The sequence below is a fragment of the Cherax quadricarinatus genome, chromosome 35, assembly GCF_038502225.1.
Source record: "Cherax quadricarinatus isolate ZL_2023a chromosome 35, ASM3850222v1, whole genome shotgun sequence".
Taxonomy (NCBI): Eukaryota; Metazoa; Arthropoda; class Malacostraca; order Decapoda; family Parastacidae; genus Cherax; species Cherax quadricarinatus.
In genome coordinates, this window is record NC_091326.1 from 33,297,720 (window position 1) to 33,322,240 (window position 24,521).

Consider the following 24,521-nt stretch of genomic DNA (forward strand, 5'->3'; position numbering starts at 1 on the left):
TAGATGTACTAGTCATTATATTTTGTTGTTGCAGAAGTACTATGAAGATTCTATGTTCAATAAAGCCTAGAGATAAGGCCTGTGTTTCTATCACAACAGCAGCTTTGATGTTATCGTCTTTTAATACCCTTGTGATTTTAGTCCACAGATTTATCTCATTTGGGCATACCCAAAAACACTTCCCTGTTTTAATACTGCTTGTAGCTAGTTCTTGGATATCTGCACAAGGGGCGTGACACCAATTTCCACAAAAATGGCAATTTATCCATGTGGAAGCCCGTTTGTTTGATTGACTGCAGACTACACAGAGCTTCATAATGATTTGAAAGGTTGATTTACTGTAATTCTACTAGCAACCTCTTGAATACTCTACTAATAACCTCCTTAAATGAAGCTCTAGCTATTTGTATTTCTATTTCTAACTGTACTTGTATATTGGACAGCTTAGCGTGTACGTTCGTGATTTATATTTATTGTTTGTGTTTGATAAGGGCGCCTACAACCCCATCTGTTTACAGTCTGCTTTATTGTCCAACGAATCCGTTTGAAACCAGTCAAGGGTTCGGACCAGTCAAGGGTTCGGACCAGTCAAGGGTTCGGAACCAGTCTGATCTGATCAGTGGGTCACTTATTTAAAACACACTGGTCGGTGATTTGGGCTAACACATGAAGGATCTACTGGAAATTATCTACTCGAGTAATATGTGATTTGATTGATACAAAAGTATAACTTGCGTGTTGAAGAACCGGCGATTGCTGGCAGCTCCTACAGTGACGAACGGTCGAGCCTCAACCCTTGTTTATCAATCGCTGTATCTAGCTTTTCTAGGTTTTTTCGTCTCCACCACAATAAATGCTATATTATCACTATAGTTGACTGGTGGAAATTTTGGAGGAAGGACGCTTTTTCTGTAGTAATAATTGCTTCTCGTTGTGTATATTGCGACCGCTGGTAACTACGTTAATGTGTAACTGTCTTATGTGTAACTGTCTTATGTGTAAGTGTTTTATGTGTAACTGTCTTATGTGTAACTGTCTTATGTGTAACTGTCTTATGTGTAACTGTCTTATGTGTAAGTGTTTGTGTGTAACTGTCTTATGTTGTGTAAGAATGGTATATAATACCGACAAGATAAATTAAGACACATGTGCAACATCTGGGTATCTTTATTTTAGATGTTTCGCCATCCACTGGATGGCGAAACGTCTACAATAAAGATACCCAGATGTTGCACATGTGTCTTAATTTCAACTGTCTTATGTGTAACTGTCTTACGTGTAACTGCACTTAGGTGTAACTGTCTTAGGTGTAACTGCACTTAGGTGTAACTGTCTTATGTGTAACTGTCTTATGTGTAACTGTCTTACGTGTAACTGCACTTAGGTGTAACTGTCTTACGTGTAACTGCACTTAGGTGTAACTGTCTTACGTGTAACTGCACTTAGGTGTAACTGTCTTACGTGTAACTGCACTTAGGTGTAACTGTCTTATGTGTAACTGCACTTAGGTTTAACTTCTTATGTGTAACTGCACTTTGGTTTAACTGTCTTACGTGTAACTGCACTTAGGTTTAACTGTCTTACGTGTAACTGCACTTAGGTTTAACTTCTTATGTGTAACTGCACTTAGGTTTAACTGTCTTACGTGTAACTGCACTTAGGTGTAACTGTCTTGTGTAACTGTCTTACGTGTAACTGCACTTAGGTGTAACTGTCTTGTGTAACTGTATCTAAATAAAGTTATTTTTCCTATATACTACGTACATAATAAATGTAATTTCTCAGTGTGCGCATTCAGTTCTCCTTTTGTTTCTTGCTATGTTCGATTTCTGTAATTAAATATTTTACTGGCATTGTTGCAAACTTACATTAGATATATAGATTTTATTTCAGAACATTATGTGTTTGGGATATTCCAGTATTAGCACAGCTGTATGGAAACTATTTTCAGTATTTTCAGTTACAGAGAGATGGAAGCGGAAGTCAGAGTTAAAGCCGAGGGTTGAGACAAAGTGTTGACTGCTGAGACAACACGTGTGGCTGCTGCTGCTGCTGTTATTGTCTGCTGCTGCTGTTATTGTCTGCTGCTGCTGTTGCTATCTGCTGCTGTTGCTGTTGCTGTCTGTCAACACGTTGCTGCTGCCTCTGAGGTATTTATGAGAGCAAGTTAAGGACACTTTCTTCTGATTATAAATACAACACTTCCCTGGAGTGAGGTACCTTGCAGCCGGTGAAAGGCTCTTGATCTGAGGAACTGGATTGTCTCCACTCTCCTTACCTCCAGCCTGATTACCTTCCCTACCCCAGGTAATATATAACCCCTACAGGCTTAGCACTTCCCCAAATTGAATTTAAAAAATAATACCCCAGAGCCCCAATGGAAATAAGTCGCTGTCTGACTTTTTGTATTATCCCTTAATAATAATAATAATAATAATAATAATAATAATAATAATAATAATAATAATAATAATTTTATTTACATGTACAAGGTATACAGACCATATCTGACATCAATGACTTACTACTATATAGAAAGTTGCTTGTTATACCTGGAGTTTACCTGGAGAGAGTTCCGGGGGTCAACGCCCCCGCGGCCCGGTCTGTGACCAAGCCTCCTGGTGGATCAGAGCCTGATCAACCAGGCTGTTGCTGCTGGCTGCACGCAAACCAACGTACGAGCCACAGCCCGGCTGATCCGGAACTGACTTTAGGTGCTTGTCCAGTGCCAGCTTGAAGACTGCCAGGGGTCTGTTGGTAATCCCCCTTATGTGTGCTGGGAGGCAGTTGAACAGTCTTGGCCCCCTGACACTTATTGTATGGTCTCTTAACGTGCTAGTGACACCCCTGCTTTTCATTGGGGGGATGTTGCATCGTCTGCCAAGTCTTTTGCTTTCGTAGTGACTGATTTTCGAGTGCAAGTTCGGTACTAGTCCCTCTAGGATTTTCCAGGTGTATATAATCGTGTATCTCTCCCGCCTGCGTTCCAGGGAATACAGGTTTAGGAACCTCAAGCGCTCCCAGTAATTGAGGTGTTTTATCTCCGTTATGCGCGCCGTGAAAGTTCTCTGTACATTTTCTAGGTCGGCAGTTTCACCTGCCTTGAACATTTACCGCAAATTGGTCAGTTTTGTCCCAGGATGTGACCCACACCAGTCCACTAACACCCAGGATGTGACCCACACCAGTCCACTAACACCCAGGATGCGACCCACACCAGTCCACTAACACCCAGGATGCGACCCACACCAGTCCACTAACACCCAGGATGCAACCCACACCAGTCCACTAACACCCAGGATGCGACCCACACCAGTCTACTAACACCCAGGATGTGACCCACACCAATCCACTAACACCCAGGTACCCATTTTACTGGTGGGTTAAAATAGCCGGTGTAAGGAAACACGTCAGATGTTTCCACCCCTTCGCCAGGAATCAAACCTGGACCCTCACCGTGGGAAGCGAGATGTTTGCTACCAGGCCAGGTAATTTACATTATGAAAGATAATTGTAGTTGTGTGTACCTGTAGGGCCATTCCATGTCAGGTGGACTACGGGTCCTCACCTGACCATCTCCAGTTTTTATAAAATTTTACATAAAGGTTGGCTTTGTATGTCATACTGTGGGAAAGTTTTAGTTCATGATATGCAATAGTAGTAATACTATGGCCCTCAGAATGGAGGCAGGTGAAAATTTCACAGCCAGATTAACCAGGCTGTGGTGGATATGTGGGACAGCAGGCCTCCAGCAGCAGCAGCCTGGTTGACCGGGCAAGCACCAGATGACCCGGGCTCTAAGAGTAGTGAAACTCTTGAAGGTATGTGAAAGGTATATTAAAGGTACACCATCAACAATGTTAAAATCAAAATCAAATCAAAATCTTCATATCCTTGTAAAACTTACAATGTGTGGTTTACATGTTATAAAATATTAATTATAAAGGTCACTAACATGCCTAGGTTTTTGCTGTGATAGATTGTAAAGGGTAAAAGTTGACTGTGATTTAAAGAATCAGTCCTAAAACTTATATCCTTTTACTTTTTTCATAGTATAAAGCCAAAGTAGGCAAAACAAATCTGTTGCATAAAATTGAATTTAGTATAACATTGTTGTAGTCAGCTACGTAAGTGGACATCGTCACAATCTTAAAATATCAGACTTCAAAGGTTTTTAGTTCCTGTGCTAATGGTACCTGTAAATGCCCTTACAGACCTCATGGTGAACTTTAGGCTATTTGTGAAGACCAATAGCAAACAAGCAGTGCAACTAATTTACTTATAAAACCTTCTTTACAAAGAGATATAAACTACACAATATCTAATTTCTGAATAGGCATTTTGCCCTTGAAGGGAAAAAACAGACGTTAAAATTAAGGTTTGTTTTCTCCCTTGATTTTTTGGCTTGAGCAACATTATAATGAAAACCAGACATTTTTCAGTTGCTGTTGTAATAGAGCAACAGCATCTAGAACCTTGTGTTTAGGTGTCCTTGTACAATTTTTGGTGGCAATTTCAGAAACTGTTATCTGAATTGATAGGGACTCATATTTTGCAAAATAATCTTAAACTTGTCAAAAAAGTGTCGTAACAACTGTGATGGGAGATTTTGACCTTATTGATTTTTGATAAAACTTTAAGGTAACAGAAATTTTGTGAAAGTTACAGATATGCAGTTGGTTCATACATTGTTGCATATGTTTCATCATGATATACGTACTTGAGTAAAATATTTCAATAGACTTTGCTGTTTTTTTCTACGGTGTAACATTTGGGTGTCATGTAGCTTGATCACTTGTGCACTCGGCTCACACACAGAGGTCCGGGGTTTGAATCCCCAGTATGGCTGGAAAACATTAGAACGTGTTTTCATAGGACATTGCTATTGCTGTTCACCCATCAGTAAAATAGGTACCTGGGTGTTAGTCGACTGGTGTGGGTCGCCAAATTTTATGTTTGTTTGATGCTTATTTTAACTGAAAAGAATTTTGTTTTTTGTAGGCAGAAAAAGTGGAATCTGTATAGCTTATCAGGTTTGAAAATGAAGCAAACCTAGGGGTTGGATCCATGTGCCATTGGACTAGCTGACAGTTCAACAAAGTACCTTTCTATGAAATTCTTCAAGTTTTTCAAAGATTATGAAGCTGAAGACCAAGAGCTCAGGTTTTAAGTTCAGTAAGGAATCAAGAATCTGTTTACAACATGAAGCTTTTTTTTTTAACAATGTCTAAACAGGAAAGATGTGAAAAAGGTTTTTTTTTTTTTTTTGGCGTGATTTGCACCATTTTTGCCCTGGCCTTGTATCTTTTTTATTATTATTTTTTCAGCTTATCTGCAATTGAGCAATTGATCAGTTTAAGGATTACAGCAGTATCTTTCCTGTCATCTATTTTCAGTGGAAAATCACAGTACTATTAAGAAGAGCCTTAAACTGATCAACTGCAGATAAGCTGAAAGAATAATAAAAAAAGACATAAGGACTTGGCAAAAATAGTGCATACCATGCCAAAAAGACACTTTTTGACAACTTGAGGCATAATTTACTAAATAAGTATTGGTCCCTAGCAATTCAGATATTTTCTGAAATAGCTGTTCTTGCTCTATAACAACAGCAACTAAAAAATGCCTGGTTTTCATTATAATGTTGTGCAAGGGCAAAATGCCTAGTCAGAAAATAGATATCTTGTAGTTTAGAATTGCTCTTTCTAATGAAAGTTTTTTAAGCACATCTAGTGCCTCTATTTCTTCACTAAAGGCACAGTTTCATGCTAAACTTCTTGACACCTTACCCTGCACTAGATTGCTTCTGATGCCATGATTAATATCCAGACAATGCACGTAGTGCTAAAAAAAAATGAAACTGGAGCGATAACACAAGTGGTTGATTGTATGGCACACATCCTTGAGGCAACAGTAGTGATGTGGATGGGAGGCAAGGGGAAGGGGGACACTAAACAAAGCTAGACCTGTCATGAAACAAACGAGGCCTGAGATGAGTGGAAGGGCAACAGGCACACCTGTGCCTCTGAACAAATGGAAACATATTATGTGATGGAGATACAAAAGGTGGTGGTCTACTGTGCCTGCAAAATCTAATTTGATTTATGATGAATGGTTGTAAATAATTTGTGTGTATTACCTACTATGACCTATTGTAACAAACATCCATGCTCATGTGCTATTGTCACTACCTATTTTGGCCATCTGATTATTAAGCTTTCCAAAATTGACTTTGTTTTGTCTGCCGTCTCTACTTATTTACTTATACCAATGTAAATTTTCAGGCAAACCAGACTATATAAAACTTCTTCCTTTTTTATATATGTATATGTTTTATTTTTTCTTAAGTTAAGTCCTATTGATAAATCATATTTTAGCATAAGTCATGATTTTAGCAACTACTGTTTTTTTTTATCTGTTTGTATTTATAACTTTATTAAACTATTTGGAAATAAAACTCATTTTTATTTTCATTTTATTAACTTTTTCACTGTTCAGACCCCCAAAATTAATGCTTTTAATGTTCAGACCTTGATGTTAATATTGCTTCCAATGTCCACTTTAACCCTTTCAGGGTCGAGACCCTTGATCCTGAACTTGCTCTCAGGGTCGAAAAATTAATTTTTTTTTCCTACGAAATGATAGATAATCTTTTCCCGATGTTGACGACACCAAAAGTACAAAATTTGGTGGAAAACTTAGGAAATTATGCTCTCGCGAAGTTTGCGATATCGACAATATTTATACATCAGCGATTTTGCCCACTTTGAGCCCCATTTTTGGCCAATTCCATTGTTCCAGTGAACTAAAATCATAGCTATTTCGCTTGGACTTTATTTGTTCTACCAATTGAGTACAAGAAACCTCCCATTTACCAATTTCAACTACCCAATAAAGTTGTCGGAGTTTGGCAATTTGACCAGTTTCACACAAATGTCAAAAGATGCCAATATCAAAATAAGGTCCAGAATAAACAAGGCAGACATTCCTGGCACTAAAATAACATTTTCCGTCTTCATTAGTCATGTCTCCAGGCCCCTCTTATATTACTCTTGCTTTCCATTTTGAATTTTTCTCACAAAAAATAGAAGATTTACTGTTATGAAGACTACTGCATTATTGTAAAAATGGTATAAATAATATCAGCGCACTTGTGAAAGAATATTAGACTTGCCAGTTGACGTGTATTGGATGCGTGGCGTGATTTGTTTTCTCTTGAATATCAGCAAAAATTGAACATTTCCCCTACCATATGCTACCATATGAAAATACACTGCAAAGTCGCAGTTTTTAACCAAAAACACGTTCGGAGTTTTTTTTTTCTCATTATGCACTGTGTGCTGCAGGATTTTTTTTATACTGCACACACTGACCATGCAGACCCATTCTTTTATATGTAGGCCTACCAGCTTTCTTTCGCTCGATTTGAAGGCGCTAGAATTTTGGTGTGTAAGCACGGCACCGACCCTGAAAGGGTTAAGAAAAATGTCTTCTAAAATGGTAGACGATCTTTTTCTGACGGTAATAACACCAAAAGTATGAAATTTGATAGAAAACTTCTGGAAATATGTAAGCGCAAGGATAGCTGTGTGGGCGCAATTTATGCATCAATGATTTCACCCACTTTGATTCCTATTGTAAGTCAGTTCCATTGCACCAGTCGACCAAATTCTTAGCTATTCTGTTTTATCAATTGAGCACAATAAATTGCCTGTTCAGATATTACAACTACCCTATAAAGTTCAGTTATACACAAAAAAATACCAATTTAAAAATATTGGAAAATAAACAATATGAACATTTCTTGAACTAAAACGACAATTTCTTTGTTCATTAATCATGTCCTCATGTCTTGACTTCCACGTTGAGCTCATAATCACACAAAAATAGATTTGCTTTGTTTCCTGGGTAATAAAATTTAACCAGGAATAAATGGACATGGTTTATGGCATCCTTTAATTGAATCATACCTATTTTAAACCCAAAAAGCAAGGTTATAGGGGGAGGCCTTACCTGTCCTAAGGAAATATTTCTGGTAGTGAAACCAACTAGAATCATCTCTTTTTCAGTATAATGTCTTCCATTCTATCAAATGATATCAAGAAACAGCCAACAAACCTATAAAAACCGTCCTAGAAAATACCTCAAAGTTGCTATTTTAAACTCGACACATGGTCAGAACTTTGATTTTCCAATCATGAGGCAGGACCTTTTTTTTTTTTTTTTTATACTGAGCACACTCGCTGCACAAACCCATTCTTTCATATGTAGGCCTACCAGCTTACTTCCACCAGATTTGAAGGCGCTAGAATTTACGAGTATAAGTACATACGTGACTGACCCTGGCTGTCATGACATACATGTGACTGACCCTGGCTGTCATGACATACATGTGACCGACCCTGGCTGTCATGACATACATGTGACCGACCCTGGCTGTCATGACGTACATGTGACCGACCCTGGCTGTCATGACGTACATGTGACTGATCCTGGCTGTCATGACGTACATGTGACCGACCCTGGCTGTCATGACGTACATGTGATCGACCCTGGCTGTCATGACGTACATGTGACCGACCCTGGCTGTCATGACGTACATGTGACCGACCCTGGCTGTCATGACGTACATGTGACCGACCCTGGCTGTCATGACGTACATGTGACCGACCCTGGCTGTCATGACGTACATGTGACCGACCCTGGCTGTCATGACGTACATGTGACCGACCCTGGCTGTCATGACGTACATGTGACCGACCCTGGCTGTCATGACGTACATGTGACCGACCCTGGCTGTCATGACGTACATGTGACCGACCCTGGCTGTCATGACGTACATGTGACCGACCCTGGCTGTCATGACGTACATGTGACCGACCCTGGCTGTCATGACGTACATGTGACCGACCCTGGCTGTCATGACGTACATGTGACCGACCCTGGCTGTCATGACGTACATGTGACCGACCCTGGCTGTCATGACGTACATGTGACCGACCCTGGCTGTCATGACGTACATGTGACCGACCCTGGCTGTCATGACGTACATGTGACCGACCCTGGCTGTCATGACGTACATGTGACCGACCCTGGCTGTCATGACGTACATGTGACCGACCCTGGCTGTCATGACGTACATGTGACCGACCCTGGCTGTCATGACGTACATGTGACCGACCCTGGCTGTCATGACGTACATGTGACTGATCCTGGCTGTCATGACGTACATGTGACCGACCCTGGCTGTCATGACGTACATGTGACCGACCCTGGCTGTCATGACGTACATGTGACCGACCCTGGCTGTCATGATGTACATGTGACCGACCCTGGCTGTCATGATGTACCTGTACATGACTGACTCTCAAAGGGTTAATGACATAGTTTTATTTGATGGCCACTGAAAGGGTTAATATAATTTTAATGCTTCCATGAAATGCGAAAATTTTGTTTTTGTTTTGGTTTTAACTTTGCATTTCATGATTGTGGTCGTCTTCCATGAATCGTACACCTAGATAATACATGATAGTCCTTAATCTAGGTGAAAGTAGATGGTTCTCTTCAGCAGATAACCTTGTGTGAACTTCCAAGTCATGTTATTCATCTTTCCCATGTACAGTCTTCCATGTGTATTTTTCAAACAGTTGTCAGTGTTTAGTAATTTGTCAGTCATTGTATCTAGGACTAGAAACTCCAGATTTTATGTAGGCTAATTAAGTTATTTTTCTAACATGTAGCTATGATTTTCAGACTTAACCATGTTGATTAAAGGAGAGTCGAGAGCAACAAATTCACTGGCATTGCAAAAATCCAAGAATGTTAAACTGAAGAAGAAAACCTCACAAATTTGGAAGGTAATAATTTGGTCCATTAATAGCATAGAGGTTATTTAATCCTCTCACTGTCCAGACCCCCAAAATTTACATTGCTTCCTGTGTCCTCTTTAAAAAAAAAAAAGAAAAAAATTCTTTTGAAATGGTAAAGAATCTTTTTCAGAAAGTTTTGATGAAAAACATGTGGAATCACTTAGGTACAAAGTTAGTGGTCTGGGCACAATTTATGCATGGGTGATTTCGCCCAATTCCAATGCTCCATTTGACCAAATTCTTAGTTAGTATGCCTTCCATTCTAGTGACTGATCACAAGAAACTGCCATTCAACTATTAAAACTACCCTGTAAAGTGCAGAGAATTCCATAATTTGGCCAATTTTACACAAAAATAAATGCTTACAAAATAAATGTCTATAAAATCTATGTTGTAGACATTCCTAGCACTGGAACAACAGTTCCTCTGTTCATTAGTCACGTCCCCAGTCCTCTTCTGTATTATACTTGCTCTCCATTTGTAATTTTTGATCACACAGAAATTGAAGATTTACTATTTTCCAGATACAGTGGTCCCTCGTTGTTCGTAATTAATCCGTTCCTGGAGCCATTACTATAAACGAAATTTACGATTTACGAATCAATTTTCCCCATGAGAAATAATGTAAATACAATTAATCCGTTCCTGACACCCAGAAGTATTAAAACAAAAAATTTTTTAACATGAAATATACATGTAGTACATAAACAATACAATGGGAAATGATGAATGAAACATTAACAGCATAACACTTACCTTTATTGGAGATTCTTCTTAGTGTATGGAAGACTGGAGGAGGAGAGAGAGTGGATTGTTTATAGTTTGGAAGGGGAATCCCCTTCCATCAACACCTCAGGTACCATTTGCTTTTCTGGGGTTGCTTCTCTTCTCTGTTTCTTAATGCCACTAGGACCACCTTGAGAGTCACTGGAGTTCTGTCTCACAAAATAACTGTGGAGAGAGCTCTGTTTCTGGCGTCTCTTTAACACTTCTCTAAAATGGCCTAAGACTTTGTCACTGTACATGTTGCCAACCTGGCTTGCAACAACCTTGTTAGGGTGATGTTTCTCCATAAAGCTTTCCATCTTACCCCACATAGTAAAAATCTCTTTAATTTCTGAAGAAGGCACCTTCTTCCATCTCTCTTCCTCCTCCTCTGCAGCAAGATTCTGAGCTGCGATGTGTTGCTCTTCCTGCTGAAGCTCTTGCAGCTCCTCAGTGGTGAGCTCTTCATTGTGGTCTTCCACCAATTCTTCCACATCCTCCAAACTCACATCCAACCCCATGGAACTCCCCAGTGCCACAATTGATTTTACAACAGACATAGGCTCATTAGGGTCAGTCCCAAATCCTTCAAAATCCCTCTTGTCGACACAATCTGGCCACAATTTTCTCCAGGCAGAGTTCAAAGTCCTGGTAGTCACTCCCTCCCAAGCCATACCTATAAGGGTTATGCAGTGGAGGATGCTGAAGTGTTCTCTCCAAAATTCCCTTAGGGTCAAGTGAGTGTCTGTGGTCACAGTCAAGCACCTGTGAAACATTGCTTTTGTGTAGAGTTTTTTAAAGTTTGCAATAACCTGCTGGTCCATGGGTTGGAGGAGAGGAGTGGTTATTCGGGGGCAAGAACTTTACTGTGATGAACCCAAACTCCTCGAAAATTAGGTCATCCAAGTTTGGAGGATGAGCAGGTGCATTGTCCATTACTAGCAGGCACTTGAGATCCAATTTCTTTGCCAGGAGATACTCCTTCACACTAGGGCCAAACACTTCATTGAACCACTCGACGAAAATTTCCCTCGTGATCCATGCCTCACTATTAGATTTCCAAAACACACACAATTTACTCTTCATAACATTGTTTTTCCTGAACACTGGGATTTTCAGAATGGTACACTAGTAATGGCTTCACTTTGAAATCGACACTAGCATTAGCGCAGAACATTAGCGTCAGCCTGTCTTTCATAGGCTTGTGTCCTGGCATTGCCTTTTCCTCTTGTGTAATGAAGGTCCTCTTTGGCATTTTCTTCCAAAAGAGGCCTGTTTTGTCACAATTGAACACTTGTTCAGGTTTCAGTCCTTCACTGTTTATGTACTTCTGGAATTCATGCACATATTTTTCAGCCGCCTTGTGGTCCGAACTGGCAGCCTCACCATGCCTTACCACACTGTGTATGCCAGTACGGTTCTTAAATCTCTCAAACCAGCCTTTGCTGGCCTTAAATTCACTCACTTCACCACTATTTGCAGGCAATTTCTTTACCAAATCTTCATGCAACTGCCTAGCCTTTTCACAAATAAACGAAGTCATAAGAGTATCTCCTGCTAATTGTTTCTCATTTATCCACACCAATAATAACTTCTCAACCTCTTCCAGTACTGGTGATCTCATTTTTGTCAGCATAGTTACTCCCTTTGCAACAACAGCATCCTTTATTTCATTTTTCTTGGCCACTATGGAACATAAGGTTGTGTAGGGTTTCTTATACATCCTGGACAGTTCGGCCACACTTGTACCACTTTCATATTGTTCAATGATGGTTTTCTTAAATTCAATCATATTTCTCACCTTCTTTACCACAGGCTTGGCACTAGGAGCTTTCTTTGGAGCCATGGTAGCTTATTTAGTACTTGCAAGCACTAAAATAAATGGAATATTATGAAATATTTCACTGGAGCACGTGAGGGGACCTTCGCTCACTGGTAAACAATGCCAGACTGGCTGCCGCCCTGGCTCACGCCGTGGGTACGCGTCCCGGACGAACTACGACTCGCGAGTCAACCTATGAAAAGCGAGTCTATGTTTATACGAAAATACCCCTATGATTGGCGAATTTTACGATTACCGGGAACTACACAAAGCGGGGGACTACTGTACTAATAAGTTATAACCAGGAAAAATTGGTTGTGGTTTATGGCATTCCAATAATTAAATCAGGCCCAATAAAAACTGATAAAACAGACTTGGGGTTGTAGGGGGGTCTTACCACCCTCAAAAAACTGGCAGATCAGTAGTATGTCTTCCAGTCCATCAAATGATATCAAGAAACAGCCAATATAACCATTAAAACCTTCCTAGAAAACACCTCAAAGTCGCTATTTTAAACTAAGCACATGGTAAGAGTTTTGCTTTTCCCATCATGCATCATATAGGGAAGAATTTTTTTTTTTAATAATATTCACACTTGCCACCAAGACCCATTCTCTCGTATGTATGCCAAAATTTACCACTCGTCATTTATCTAAGTGATCTGTGTTCATGACATAGAACTATGTGAAGGACCCTGATGTCAGTGATGTAGCTCTACGTGATGGATATATTTCTGGATGTGGGTTTATGAGTAGGGATGTTTTCTCTAAACAACAGATTGGTGTGAAACCTAGTATAAGATTAATTATTAAAAGTAAGTACAGTAGTAGGCTGGTATAGCAGCCATCAAGGGAAGTATTACCTTTCTTTCATATGAGTGCTATATGGAATATTATTAATTGTTTTGCACTTTTTCAGAATTTTGGGGCCTTTTTTTTTTATCTCTTGATTACATAAGATGGCAGGTAAATCTTACAGCTACTAAGATTCAGTACACTTATTTTTGTTTTCCACACTTAATAGTTCTTAATCCTTTAATATTTCATTCAGTTGATGAGGACAGGTCTTGAGACTAGGCTGCAGGGGGTAATGATCCCTTGAGCCAATAACATATAACTTTCACAGTGTAGTATGCAAATTGGATAAATGCACTTTGAAGATGTATTTAACACTTAAACACTATTATAATACTAATACAGCAGGGTCCCACTTACACAGCAGGTTAGGTTCCAGGCTACTGCCTTAACCCTTTGAGGGTCGACAGGCCCTCTCCGAAACTCGTTCTCAGGGTTGGCCAAATTTAAAAAAAAAAAAAATTATTTTCTCTTATGAAAAGATAGAGAATCTTTTCCCGATCATAAAGACACCAAAAGTTTGAAATTTGATAGAAAACTTACGGAATTATGCTCTCGCAAAGTTAGCGGTCTCGGCGATGTTTACGCATCAGCGATTTTGCCCACTTTGAGCCCCATTTTCGGCCAATTTCACTGTACTAGTCGACAAAAAACATGAATATTTCGCTAGAACTCCATTTTTTCTATCGAATGGATGCAAGAAACCACTCATTTATGAAATTCAACTATCCAGTACAGTGGTCAGAATTTTGCAATTTTGCCAATTTCACACAAATTTCAAAAGATGCCAATTTCGGAATAGGGTCCAGAATAAACAAGAAAGACATTCCTGGCACTAAAATGACATTTCCTCTAGTCATTAGTCATGTCTCAAGTCCCCTCTTATATTCTTTTGCTTTCCACTTTGAATTTTTATTTTCACAAAAAATATAAGATTTACTGTTATGCAGACTACTGCATTACTGTAAAAAATGGTATAAATATTATTGGTGCACTTGTGAAAGAATATTAGACTCACCAGTTGACGTGTATTGCACGCTTGGCACGATTTGTTTACTTTTGAAGTTTGGTAAAAATCGAACATTTCTGCTACTTTGAGCTCAATTTCAAGGCACCTTTCTTTGTAAAACCAGTCAAAATCATCTCAATTTCTGTAATATGTCTTCCATTCTATAAAATGAGACCAAGAAAACTAGAATACAACAATAAATACCATACGAAAATACACTGCAAAGTCGCTGATTTATTCCAAAAAAATGGTCAAAGTTTTTTTTTTCTCATTATGCACTGTGTGCTGCAGGATTTTTTTTAGATTGTGCACACTGACCACATAGACCCATTCTTTCATATGAAGGCCTACCAGCTTTCTCCCACTAGATTTGAGGCCGCTAGAATTTATGAGTACTAGTACGTCAAAAACCCCTACGCGTAAAACGTACTAGTACGACGAAAACCCTCAAAGGGTTAAAGTGGAAATCGCTGAAAAGCGGAAGGCCATTTTTTCCACTTATAAATGCATATAAATGCCAGACAACAAGTTCACACTAACTTATATTAAGTTAGCAGTAGAACTAGGCATTAAAAACAATAAAAAGTAAAATACACACACAGTACACCCATTACTTATCTTAAAATATTTGTACCTAATGTAGAGTGAAAGGTGAGTAGTATTTATTGTAAGAAGTCAGTTGTGGGAAGTATGGTAGACAGCCAGGCCACCCCACCCACATGTAAAATACTATGACATTTAAAGTGCCCCAGAGTGATAAAATGCATATACAGTACACTCATTACTTACCTTAAAATGTTTGTAGTAATGTAGGGTGAGAGGTAAGTAAATGAGAGAGAGCAAGAATGAGAGAGAGCAAGAATGAGAGAGAGCAAGAATGAGAGAGAGCAAGAATGAGAGAGAGCAAGAATGAGAGAGAGCAAGAATGAGAGAGAGCAAGAATGGGAGAGAGCAAGAATGGGAGAGAGCAAGAATGGGAGAGAGCAAGAATGGGAGAGAGCAAGAATGGGAGAGAGCAAGAATGGGAGAGAGCAAGAATGGGAGAGAGCAAGAATGGGAGAGAGCAAGAATGAGAGAGAGCAAGAATGAGAGAGAGCAAGAATGAGAGAGAGCAAGAATGAGAGAGAGAGAGAGAATGAGAGAGAGAATGAGAGAGAGAGAGAGAATGAGAGAGAGAGAGAGAATGAGAGAGAGAGAGAGAATGAGAGAGAGAGAGAATGAGAATGAGTAAATGAGAGAGGACAGTGATGTGGAGTATGTAAACACACAGACAAACACATTTGTTTGTGGTTGATACACATTCATTTCCATGTTTGTGAATCATATTCCATAATACAAACACCTTACATTGTGTTCAAGTTGTGTCCACGTTGGTACAGTAGAGGATAAATAAAGAGCTACACTCCCATTCTCATGTAACACCACTTTTAGAAGGAATGATACTCTGAGTTAAAGCATACAAAACAAACAATTTGTGTACACATTTTCTTTGGTGTTGAACTAGAGAAAACATTATTCTGACACTCTGACAAGTTAACTGGAAAAACATCTCGTATGTGTGTTAATCTATTCTTATGTGGGGTGTATTTATCGTGTTCGTTACATAGCGTGTTAATTATATAATTTTGAAAAAAATATAGATGGATTAATTCTGAAGAGAAGTTGCAGAGGTTGGTGGATGAATTTGGTAGGGTATGCAAAAGAAGAAAATTAAAAGTGAATACAGGAAAGAGTAAGGTTATGAGGATAACAAAAAGATTAGGTGATGAAAGATTGGGTGTCAGATTGGAGGGAGAGAGTATGGAGGAGGTGAATGTATTCAGGTATTTGGGAGTGGACGTGTCAGCGGATGGGTCTATGAAAGATGAGGTGAATCATAGAATTGATGAGGGGAAAAGGGTGAGCGGTGCACTTAGGAGCCTGTGGAGACAAAGAACTTTGTCCTTGGAGGCAAAGAGAGGAATGTATGAGAGTATAGTTTTACCAACGCTCTTATATGGGTGTGAAGCATGGGTGATGAATGTTGCAACGAGGAGAAGGCTGGAGGCAGTGGAGATGTCTGAGGGCAATGTGTGGTGTGAATATAATGCAGAGAATTCATAGTTTGGAAGTTAGGAGGAGGTACGGGATTGCCAAAACTATTGTCCAGAGGTTTAGGAAGGGTTGTTGAGGTGGTTCGGACATGTAGAGAGAATGGAGCAAAACAGAATGACTTCAAGAGTGTATCAGTCTGTAGTGGAAGGAAGGCGGGGTAGGGGTCGGCCTAGGAAAGGTTGGAGGGAGGGGGTAAAGGAGGTTTTGTGTGCGAGGGGCTTGGACTTCCAGCGGGCATGCGTGAGAGTGTTTAATAGGAGTGAATGGAGACAAATGGTTTTTAATATTTGACGTGCTGTTGGAGTGTGAGCAAAGTAACATTTATGAAGGGATTCAGGGAAACCAGCAGGCCGGACTTGAGTCCTGGAGATGGGAAGTACAGTGCCTGCACTCTGAAGGAGGGGTGTTAATGTTGCACTTTAAAAACTGTAGTGTAAAGCACCCTTCTTTCTGGCAAGACAGTGATGGAGTGAATGATGGTGAAAGTTTTTCTTTTTTGGGCCACCCTGCCTTGGTGGGAATCGGCCAGTGTGTTAATAAAAAAAATAATAATAAAAATTTTTATATTAATGTAATATATGACATTTAATGTGCCTCAGAGTGATTATTATTGCATTTTATTATCATTATTAATTTGGCATCCTCAAGACTAATAAGACACTCTTAGTGATTTTAATATGTACAGTGGTCCCTCAATAATCGTCCATAATCCGTTCTTGGAAGTGGGACTATTATCGAAATGGACGATTTACGAATCAATTTTCCCCATAAGAAATAATGTAAATTCAATTAATCCGTTCCTGACACCCAGAAGTATTAAAACAAAAATTTTTTTTACATGAAATATAGATGTAGTACATAAACAATACAGTGGCACATTATGAATTAAACATTAACAGAATAACACTTACCTTTATTGGCGATTCTTCTTTGTGTATGGAAGACTGAAGAAGGAGACTGATTGGATGATTTACTGTTTGGAAGGGGAATCCCCTTCCATCAACACCTCGGGTACCAATTGCTTTTCTGGGGTTACTTCTCTACTCTGTTTCTTAATGCCACTAGGACCACCTTGAGAGTCACTGGAGTCCTGTCTCGCAAAAAAACTGTCCAGAGAGCTCTGTTTCTGGCATCTCTTTAAAACTTCCCTAAAATGGGCCAAGACTCTGTCACTGTACTAGTTGCCGATATGGCTTGCAACATCCTTCTCTGGGTGATGTTTCTCCATAAATCTTTCCATCCTACCGCACATTTCAAAAATCTCCTTAATTTCTGAAGAAGGCACCTTCCTCCATCTCTCTTCCTCGTCCTCTGCAGCAAGATTCAGAGCTGCCATCTGTTGCTGTTCCTGCTGAAGCTCTTGCAGCTCCTCAGTGGTGAGCTCTGTGTTGTGGTCCTCCACCAACTCTTCCACATCCTCCAAACTCACATCCAACCCCATGGAAGCCCCCAGTGCCACAATGGATTTAACAACTGACATAGGCTTATCAGGGTCAGCCCCAAACTCTTCAAAATCCCTCTTGTGGACACAATCTGGCCACAATTTTCTCCAAGCAGAGTTCGAAGTCCTGGTAGTCACTCCCTCCCAAGCCTTACCTATAAGGCTTACACAATGGAGAATACTGAAATGTTCTTTCCAAAAATCTCGTAGGGTCAAGCGAGTGTCTGAGGTCACATTCAAGCACCTTTCAAACATTGTTTTGGTGTAGAGTTTTTTAAAGTTTGCAATGACCTGCTGGTCCATGGGTTGAAGGAGAGGAGTGGTATTCGGGGGCAAGAACTTTACTGTGATGAACCCAAACTCCTTCAGAATTAGGTCATCCAAGTTTGGAGGATGAGCAGGTGCATTGTCCATTACTAGGAGGCACTTGAGATCCAATTTCTTTTCCAGGGCCAAACACTTCGTTGAACCACTCTACAAAAATTTCCCTCGTGACCCATGCCTTACTATTAGATTTCCAAAACACACACAATTTACTCTTCATAACATTGTTTTTCCTGAACACTCTGGGATTTTCAGAATGGTACACTAGTAACGGCTTCACTTTGAAATCCCCACTAGCATTAGCACAGAACATTAGCGTCAGCCTGTCTTTCATAGGCTTGTGTCCTGGCATTGCCTTTTCTTCTTGTGTAATGAAGGTCCTCTTTGGCATTTTCTTCCAAAAGAGGCCTGTTTCGTCACAATTGAACACTTGTTCAGGTTTCAGTCCTTCACTGTTTATGTACTCCTGGAATTCATGCACATATTTTTCAGCCGCCTTGTGGTCCGAACTGGCAGCCTCACCATGCCTTACCACACTGTGTATGCCAGTACGCTTCTTAACCCTTTCAGGGTCCAAGGCCCAAATCTGGAGTCACGCACCAGTGTCCAAGAATTTTCAAAAAAAAAATTTGTTATTTTTTCTTATGAAATCGTAGAGAATCTTTTTGTGAAGGTAATAAAACAAAAAGTACGAAATTTGGTGGAAAATTGACGAAATTATGGTCTCGCGAATTTTGATGTGTCAGCGATATTTACGAATCGGCGATTTTGCCGACTTTGACTCCCATTTTAGGCCAATTACATTATTCCAATCAACCAAATTCTTAGCTATTTCACTAGTATTACTTCTATTCTATCGGTTGAGCACAAGAAATCGCCAAGTCAACTGTTTCAACTACAAAATAAAGTGATCGGAAATTGTTAATTTGGCCAATTTAACACAAAGTTCAAAATATTCCAATTTCAAAATAGGGTCCAGAATGAACAATGTAGGCATTCCTGGCACTAAACTAACATTTCCTCTGTTCATTAGTTATGTTTTGAGGCTTTACAAATAAATTCCATTTTGATTTTTTATTCACATAATGAATTTTTATTCACACCAAAAAATAGAAGATTTACTGTTATGCAATACTGTAATAATTGTATAAATATCATCACCATATTTGTGAATGTATATTAGACCCACCAGCTGATGTGTATTAGACGTGTGAGGTCGTTTGTTTACTCTTGAATATCGGCAAAAATTTAACATTTCTGCTACTTTGAGCTCAGTTTCAAGCCATTTCCAGTGCTAAAACCAATCAAAATCATCTCTATTTCTGTAATATGTCTTCCATTCTATCAAATGAGACCAAGAAATCGCAAATACAACTATAAAAAACATACGAAAAAACACTGCAAAGTTGCTGTTTTAATCGAAAAATCATGATTTCATTTTTTTTCTCTCATTATACACAGTGTGCTGCAGGATCTGTTTTATGTGGTGCACACATACCACATAGATGTATTCTCTCATATCTAGGCCCAAATGTACCACTCACAGTTTATCAGAGTGAGCTGAGCTCATGGCGTAGATCTATGGTTTGGACCCTGAACGTAAAGCCGTAGATCTACGGGACGGACCCTGAAAGGGTTAAATCTCTCAAACCAGCCTTTGCTAGCCTTAAATTCACTCACATCATCACTAGTTGCAGGCAATTTCTTTACCAAATCGTCATGCAACTGCCTAGCCTTTTCACAAATAAGTGACATCATAAGACTGTCTCCTGCTAATTGTTTCTCATTTATCCACACAAATAATAACTTCTCAACATCTTCGAGTACTGGTGATCTCATTTTTGTCAGCATATTTACCCCCTTTGCAACAACAGCATCCTTGATTTCCTTTTTCTTGGCTATGATGGAAGATATGGTTGTACGGGATTTGTTATACATCCTGGCCAGTTCGCCCACACGTACGCCACTATCATATTGTTCGATGATGTTTTTCTTAAATTCAATCGTATTTCTCACCTTCTTTACCAAAGGCTTGGCACTAGGAGCTTTCTTTGGAGCCATGGTAGCTTATTTAGCACTTAAATAACTTGCAAGCACTAAAATATATGAAATATTTCACTGGAGCACGTGAGGGGACCGTCGCTCACTGGTAAACAATGGCACACTTGCTGGGAAGGAAAGGCCGAGGCGGCTCGAGGCCGCTCAGACCGTGAGTACGCGTCCTGGACGAAGGACTATTAGCGAGTTACCGGACCATTTCCGAGCCAATATTTTGACGAAAAAACAGGACTATTTCCGAAATGGACGACTTTCAGGCCGGACGATTATTGAGGGACCACTGTACCTGCACACCAGCACAGTGTGTAAGTTTATTTAGGTACAGGTACACATAAGTATAATTATCAGAGTATATATAAAACATGAAATAACTTTAAAACACTTGAAATTTTGGAAAGTTTCCAGACATAATGGAGAGATGCAGAGATCATGGAGCTCACGGAGAATGTAAACAAACTGGGTGGGGCACAGTGACCGTATTAGAAAGTCAGGTGGGAGGAGCTGTATTAGGGGAATGCTGTAAATTGGGGCCCTACTGTATACCTAATTATAACTGTTCCTCTCATTTCTCCAGATAAAGAAAAAATTTCTGTAGAATTTTTCCCTATTCTTATTACTATATTCAATTCCAGGATGACATTCTTCACATTATTAAACTTGAAGGTTTAATATCCCAAGAAAGCCAAGTAGTGTGGCTTACTTCCATTGGACTTGGAGGACCTCTTTCCGAGGATGCAATTCAGAGTAGCAAACTGATTTCTTGGTATGTTTCCTACCAGGCGGAACAGGGACATCAGATGCTGAGACACTTGCCCATGTGTTCCACTCTGCCTGGGAAGTTAACCTGGGTTTTACATTTTTCTCCATAACCTCTGAATTCTATTCTACATCTTCCATTTTAGGTTGTCCCATTGTTACACTGTTTCTTTTTGTATTCTACAGTATTATTCCCATGACTCTTTGGCTCTTTTTTTGGATAGCTGAAAATATTTAATGATGGCAGTGACTTAATTGTAATGTCATCAGTTTTTTGTGTGTTAAAACTCAGAATAACTAAAATGATTTTACTGCTTTGTAAAGTCTACAACTCTGGAGGTGAGAGAGAGTTTCATAATATATACATAAAATATACTGAAGGGCCTTGTCCCTAACATATACAATAATACACTAGAGTAACAGATACTGAAGGAAATGTAGATGAATAGTTATTTTTCTAATATGTATCTATGATTTTCAGACTTCAGCCATGATTCCTAAAGCAAAGTCAAAAGCAACAAGTTTTTTGGCATTACAAAAATCCAAAGATGCTAAATTGAAGAAGAAAACCTCACAATTTCAGAAGGTAATAATTTGGTTGATTAATAGCATAGAATATTTTTACTATATGTCTGTGTATAGGCCAAGGTTTTAAGACCAAATTTTTAAACAAATTGTTGGAAATTGACCTATTCATTACTTTTGAAAGGTTGAAATTATGACAGTGAGGCCCAACCATGCAGTAGATTCCTACATTTTTGGTGCATCAAGGTATAAACCACACTCAGTAACTATATTCTACTTAAACAAATAAATTTGATAATTTCCTATTGTTTATACTGGCCTCACCTGCTGCTTTGGTAAAGGACAAGATATACTTGACCTTAACACTTTCAGTGATAAGTCTACCATGCACTTAACCTGGTATTCTTAGTAGGCTTTTTTTTTTTTTTCCCAAGTTGGCCATCTCCCACCAAGGCAGGGTGACACAAAAAGAAAATCTCCAAAAAGAAAATACTTTGATCATCATTCAACACTTTCACCTCACTCATACATAATCATTGTTTTTGCAGAGGCACCAAGATACAACAGTATAGAAGCATGTATAAAGATATATGACATATCCCTCCAAATTGCCAATATCCCAAACCCCTCCTTTAAAGTGTAGGCATTGTGTTTCCCATTTCCAGTACTCAAGTCTGGCTATATAAAAATAACCGGCTTATTCCTCCATGATTCTTGCTCTCTCTTTTGCCTCTTTTTCCTTTATACAAATGAACTATGCATGCTCTCTGCCAATCCCTAGGTACTTTCCCCTCTTTCATACATTGATTAAAAAAAACAGCACCAACCACTCCAAAACTGTTCCTACTTGCTTTTAACATTTGTATCTTGATCCCATCAATCCCAGCTGCTTTACACTTTTTATTTTATCCACAGCCTCATGAACTTTCCCAACTCTTTTATCTGGCTCCTCTTCACTCCTAAAAGATGTTATACTTCCTAGGCCAGTGCATGAAATTGCTGCCTCATTTTCTTCATCAACATTTAACCCTTTGACTGTCGCAGACCCCTTTCTATGTTGCAAAATATTCGAAAAAAAAAATTATTTTTTTCTGAGTGTTTTAAGGCTAAAAAAAATTTTTGCCATCAGTACTTACCGAGATACAGAGGCGCAAAATTGGCAGAAAATGAGCGGCATATGGCAACAGCGGCGAATGCCGCCCACCCGGTATTCTTTTATTTACTCCAATTCGGAGGTTTCTTGTATTTTCCAATATTTTTCTTTTCTAAGTAACTTCCGTGGCCTGTGAGACCAAAGTAAGGTGCTTTGTTCAAATATACACTCATTGTTTACAACACAATAATTGAACAAACATTATCACTATTAGATTGTGTACTAAACTTGTTTACACAAACAAACAATACAAAATATTGTTTATTCCTATTGTTCCATAATATATATACATATGTAATAATATATATATATATGTAATAAGTAATACATATTTTATGAAAGAGGATAAATAATATACAAGGTATGATGTAGCACGTAATGAAAGTAGTTTGTTTGATTATGTATTGGTGGATAAAAGGTTGATGGGTAGGCTCCAGGATGAACATGTTTATAGAGGGGCAACTGATATATCGGATCATTATTTAGTTGTAGCTACAGTTAGAGTAAGAGGTAGATGGGAAAAGAGGAAGGTGGCAACAACAAGTAAGAGGGAGGTGAAAGTGTATAAACTAAGGGAGGAGGAAGTTCGGGCGAGATATAAGCGACTATTGGCAGAAAGGTGGGCTAGTGCAAAGATGAGTAGTGGGGGGGTTGAAGAGGGTTGGAATAGTTTTAAAAATGCAGTATTAGAATGTGGGGCAGAAGTTTTGTGGTTATAGGAGGGTGGGTGCAGGAGGAAAGAGGAGTGAATGGTGGAATGATGAAGTAAAGGGTGTGATAAAAGAGAAAAAGGTAGCTTACGAGAGGTTTTTACAAAGCAGAAGCGTTATAAGAAGAGCAGAGTATATGGAGAGTAAAAGAAAGGTGAAGAGAGTGGTGAGAGAGTGCAAAAGAAGAGCAGATGAAAGAGTGGGAGAGGCACTGTCAAGAAATTTTAATGAAAATAAGAAAAAATTTTGGAGTGAATTAAACAAGTTAAGAAAGCCTAGGGAAAGTATGGATTTGTCAGTTAAAAACAGAGTAGGGGAGTTAGTAGATGGGGAGAGGGAGGTATTAGGTAGATGGCGAGAATATTTTGAGGAACTTTTAAATGTTGAGGAAAGGGAGGCGGTAATTTCATGCACTGGCCAGGGAGGTATACCATCTTTTAGGAGTGAAGAAGAGCAGAATGTAAGTGTGGTGGAGGTACGTGAGGCATTACGTAGAATGAAAGGGGGTAAAGCAGCTGGAACTGATGGGATCATGACAGAAATGTTAAAAGCAGGGGGGGATATAGTGTTGGAGTGGTTAGTACTTTTGTTTAATAAATGTATGAAAGAGGGGAAGGTACCTAGGGATTGGCGGAGAGCATGTATAGTCATTTTATATAAAGGGAAAGGGGACAAAAGAGATTGTAAAAATTATAGAGGAATAAGTTTACTGAGTATACCAGGAAAAGTATACAGTAGGGTTATAATTGAAAGAATTAGAGGTAAGACAGAATGTAGGATTGCGGATGAGCAGGGAGGCTTCAGAGTGGGTAGGGGATGTGTAGATCAAGTGTTTACATTGAAGCATATATGTGAACAGTATTTAGATAAAGGGAGGGAAGTTTTTATTGCATTTATGGATTTAGAAAAGGCATATGATAGAGTGGATAGAGGAGCAATGTGGCAGATGTTGCAAGTACAGTGGACCCCCGCATAATGATCACCTCCGAATGCGACCAATTATGTAAGTGTATTTATGTAAGTGCGTTTGTACGTGTATGTTTGGGGGTCTGAAATGGACTAATCTACTTCACAATATTCCTTATGGGAACAAATTCGGTCAGTACTGGCACCTGAACATACTTCTGGAGTGAAAAAATAT

The 24,521-nt window shown here is 39.2% G+C and overlaps 1 protein-coding gene across 3 annotated transcripts in view; it reads left to right on the top strand.

Annotated features, from left to right (window-relative positions):
• The first annotated feature begins 1,990 nt into the window (after positions 1–1,990).
• The window catches only part of LOC138853619 (MKI67 FHA domain-interacting nucleolar phosphoprotein), a 59,782-nt gene continuing 37,251 nt past the window's right edge, over positions 1,991–24,521 (top strand). Inside the window, exons 1-3 of one of the 3 annotated variants that reach the window (XM_070091494.1) lie at positions 1,991–2,150; positions 9,754–9,857; positions 21,474–21,578. In XM_070091494.1, the coding sequence (XP_069947595.1) occupies positions 9,762–9,857; positions 21,474–21,578 (201 nt within the window). In that variant the 5' untranslated portion in view covers positions 1,991–2,150; positions 9,754–9,761. The other 2 variants (XM_070091495.1, XM_070091496.1) reach the window with 2 other exon arrangements.